We start from the raw sequence: 4,390 nt of genomic DNA on the forward strand, positions 1-4,390 counted from the left end.
AGTTAATTAAATTAAACTCTGTCCGTTTGTTATAAATTACACATGTTTAGATGTTAATTTAATGTTTATTAGCTTCTGAGATGTAAACATGTTTCTTTAACAGACAGGAAGTCACTATCAAAACAAAAGTCCACTCCTTCAGTTCCAGTCTGATAACTGATAGTTTATGTTAGAGAGGAGGTCTCACTCCTACCCTGACCCTGGCGCCGTCCATCAGAGGGGGAACAGCAGGAACCCGGAGAACACGCTGAAGTTTCTGGAGTCGTCATAGAGACGGTAGCTCGCCGGCAAACTGAGGCGGACCACGTCACCCTCCTCCAGCTGCAGAGCCACGCCGTTGGATGTGGAGGCGTAACCACCGTGGTTGTTGAGGTCCAGATTGAAGATGATTGGCCGGTTGTTCCTGTACAGGTAGAGACCCATGTAGCCTTTGAGGTAATCTGCAGCCGTGTAGCTAAAGAAGTAAAGTCCTCTGACAGGAGCGGTGAACACACCTGACAGACACAGAGAGGGGCGGAGTTAACGCTGATAGACACATAGGGGCGGAGTTAACACTCTGTCTCACCTGCAGTCTGGTTGTAGGCTCCGCCCACGTTGGTGATGACTTTGGAGAAGATCAGAGTCGTCTCCTCGTCAAACGGTCCGACTGATCCTGAATCGGTCAGGCCGGCTGAGAACGCCACCTTCAGCTCCAGCTCACCTTTCAAAAACACATTCAATAGTACAGAAGCCCTGAAGGGACAAATCTTTCTCGTCTGATCTAAATCTGAGTTTTCTCTCCTGAGTTTAAAACTGAAGGAAAATAAAACGTTTGCAGGAAAATCTTTAAAAGTTCCTTCATTTCTTCCATCTGTGGACTTTCCATGTGAAACAGTAAAATAGTTTAATCTTCCAAATGAAAGTTTCCTGATGTCGTTTCACTTTCGCACATTTTGTCATTTGTGAAACGGAGCAAAACAAAAACTTAAAGTGTGAAAGTGAGTTTAAACTTTCTTCCACTTCGCTGTCACACATCAAATGTTTTGTTATTATGAATATAGTGTTTCTTTAAGACAGAACTTTTTTCAACTGTTTCACATTTTAACACAGAAACATCTCCTGAATCTTTTTTCACACTGAATTTCACAAATAAAAAAATTAAAAAATTCTTGCAACTTTTCTGTTTTCTGTTGTTGGGACCCACAGATGAAGTCATTCTTTGTGGATTTCAAAATGGACTCTGAACTGAACTCAGTGTCCCAGAATTCCCCATTCTTCACACCTGGGTGCAAAATTCAGCTTTGAGCTACTATTGGTCAGCGTGACAGACCCCCCTCTGATCAGAGTCAAAACTCCAGCGCCTTCCTTTGTTCTCTCTCTTCTCCTCCAACTTCTTCTCCTCAGTGGCTCCTCTCCATCTCCCCCCCCCCCCCCCCCCCCCCCCCCACAGGGCTGCCTGCCCTCAACATCTCTTCTGGGCCTAACAGCTGCAGAGAGCTGCAAGCTTCATCTGCAGCAGGCCCAAAGAACTTCTCCTCACTGCAGCGACACGAGGTCCTGCCAGTATTCCTGATCAGTTAGCACCAGCAGCTGCGACGCAAAGCTTGCCAGCTAACTTCACAATCTGAGGAACACAGAGCAGGTTAGCACTGAGCTGCTATCCCTGCAAAGGAAAGGAGCGAACCGTTTCCTCCTCTGCCGACTTTCATCAACGTTGCACAGCAAGAACAGCATCAACACTGGAACCCAACGTTCTCCTGCAGCCACCAGCACCTTTTCTTCAAAGACTGGTAACGTTGAACTGGGCTTAGATAGCATAGCACGGCTAAGCACAGGACTTTAAACTCTGGTTGATGTGATGCACATGTGTTCAATGTGTGTGTGTCCACTGTTGGAGTGTTACTGTGATCTCAGGTCAGGTTATTGGTAGTTTGCTTTCCTAGACGGCTGATTCTAGTTAGTGAATGATGCTTCACACAGACTCAGAGTCTTTACATGCAACTAACCATCTTCTATAACCTGGCATCACGTCACACACACACACACACACACACACACACACACACACACACACACACACACACCTGTATATAGTACATGTTAGTTAGTGTGTTTCATCTTTGTGTAAATAAAAGACTTTTTAACCCACATGTTGTCTATTTAATATTGTACAAGAGTGAATGTTGCCAACCTCGACTCTGTCAAGAGCTCCAGAATCCTTCGACCATCACAGCTGTTATGGTGATACTGGTTGTAGTTATTAAGTTAATTATTAATCAGAGTTACAAACAGTTTAGTAACTTTTCTGAGACTGATTTGGTGAATTGGCTGTTTTTCCTTCAAGGGTGGTGCCCCGAGGTGATCTAATGTAAACTGGACCTTATTAGTAATCATAATTAATAATTATCCCTGATAATCATTAATTATTATTGATAGCCAAATTTAACCCAAAACTCTCTATTACTGTTGCATGAAGCACTACACATGGTGCCTCGTGTGGTGTGAGCACAACACTGTGAGCGAGTGGAGAAAAAAAGTTCCTCAAAAGGAAAAAATGATCATTTTTGAATCAAACAAAAACACAAATAACTCCTGAAACTAAGAAAAATACTTTTTCTTTTCAGGAGCATTTTGTTTTTCACCGTGTGAAGAAAAGTTTTGTCTTAAAAAAATGTTTTTTTCTGCTAAAAGACAAGTTTTCTGCTGGAAAGATGTTTTCAACTCCGTGTTTTCACAGCTGGTAAAATAAATGAAGAACGCAGAAAGATGATCCGGCTCAGAGACCGGGCCAGCAGAACGTCTACACTGGCCTCTCGGGGCGTCCGTACAACAAGCATTTAAAAACAGGACGATGAAGATTTTGCCCGGTCAGCAGATGATCGAACAATAAAACAGAAACCAACATCGAGACTGTGAAGATGAAATGTCCTCAGTTCTTTGTTTAGTTGTAACGAAGTGTTAAAGTCCAAACCTGAGTTTGTGTCGGTGAGCTCCTGTAGACGGTCCTCAGTCTGATTCAGTCTGAGGACAAAAACTGAGACAGAACCAGGATGAGACAGAACCAGTAAACTGACGTGTCTGACGTGTGTCCAGCCTGCAGTGTTACCTGTGTTCTCTGTCTCCAGACGCTCCAGCTGCGTCTCACAGACGTTCAGTCTGAGCTGCAGAGCTGAACAGGAAACAGATTCATCAGTAAGAAATCATCACGTGTGTTAATAAAATCTATGAAGTGAGTCAGTCTGGACCTGTGGTGCTGCTGAGTCCGTCTGTCAATCTGGACTCAACGGAGGAGATTTGATCCGACTGAACTGAAAACACACCAGGAACAAACTGGTGTCAGTAACGTAGCATCAAGCTAACGTCCTGAAAGAAACGTCAAAACAAACTTTATTTTCGTCTGTGAAGAAAAAATTCAGATGATTTTTTTAAGACTTGAATTCAAGAAAAAAAAAACGATTTTACTACTAAAAATAGTCAAATCACATTTTCATGAAATTTGTTTTTATGAGTGAAAAATCAGGTTTAAGCAGGACAGAAAATATATTTATGTGAAATCAGGAGGAAACATTTTAATGAGGTTCTTATTCGTCAGCCACCGGTGGTCAGAACCAGTACTGGTACCGGTACCGGTACCGGTACCAGTATAAAGTTTAACAAACACTTACAGAAACAACTTTTTTTCTTTTGCCAGAACTTAAAAATATTCCCTGAATTTCTTTTTCACATTGTCACCAATAAAATAGGAAACTGACAGAACTTAGAAAGATTAAACAACAGACATAAAAACTATTCAGATCAGATTTAGTGAATGTTGATTTGACCCTTCAGGGCCTCCGTACGTCAGAGACACTCACCTGAACTCTGAGTCTGGATCTTCATCAGCCGTCGCTCCAAAACTGGAAACACAAAGTCAAAGTCAGAAACACTGAGCAGCTCCACATCCATCAGCTGACGTAGATGAATAACTGATTAATTACTGACGTAGATTAATAACTGACGTAGATTAATAACTGATGTAGATTAATAACTGATTAATAACTGATGTAGATTAATAACTGATTAATAACTGACGTAGATTAATAACTGATGTAGATTAATAACTGATTAATAACTGAGTAGATTAATAACTGATTAATAACTGACGTAGATTAATAACTGATGTAGATTAATAACTGATTAATAACTGACGTAGATTAATAACTGATTAATAACTGACGTAGATTAATAACTGACGTAGATTAATAACTGATGTAGATTAATAACTGATTAATAACTGATGTAGATTAATAACTGATTCATAACTGACGCAACTTCAGTTTGAGTGTCGTCACTGCTGAAACATTTATTTTCTATATTTCTGTTTCATCTACAGAAACTTTATTTTAACAGCTGATTATCTCAGATATTAAAG

At 40.9% G+C, this 4,390-nt stretch overlaps 2 protein-coding genes across 2 annotated transcripts in view; one reads left to right on the top strand and one right to left on the bottom strand.

Moving 5' to 3' along the window:
* The window catches only part of mapkbp1 (mitogen-activated protein kinase binding protein 1), a gene marked incomplete at its 3' end in the record, with an annotated part of 32,818 nt that extends 32,658 nt beyond the window's left edge, over positions 1–160 (top strand). Inside the window, 1 exon segment of the mRNA XM_084381524.1 lies at positions 104–160. Coding sequence (XP_084237650.1) covers positions 104–160 — 57 coding nt within the window.
* A 4-nt stretch (positions 161–164) lies between these two features.
* Positions 165–3,924, bottom strand: LOC311274109 (complement C1q tumor necrosis factor-related protein 3-like; the record flags this gene model as incomplete). The annotated part of the gene is made up of 5 exons (XM_084381525.1): positions 165–494; positions 566–700; positions 2,951–3,013; positions 3,086–3,148; positions 3,834–3,924. 5 exons carry the CDS (start codon positions 3,922–3,924, stop codon positions 214–216), a joined length of 633 nt encoding a protein of 210 aa, XP_084237651.1. The 3' UTR covers positions 165–213.
* Between the last annotated feature and the right edge of the window lie 466 nt (positions 3,925–4,390).

Source organism: Pagrus pagrus (assembly GCF_965226575.1).
Source record: "Pagrus pagrus genome assembly, chromosome: 18".
Taxonomy (NCBI): Eukaryota; Metazoa; Chordata; class Actinopteri; order Spariformes; family Sparidae; genus Pagrus; species Pagrus pagrus.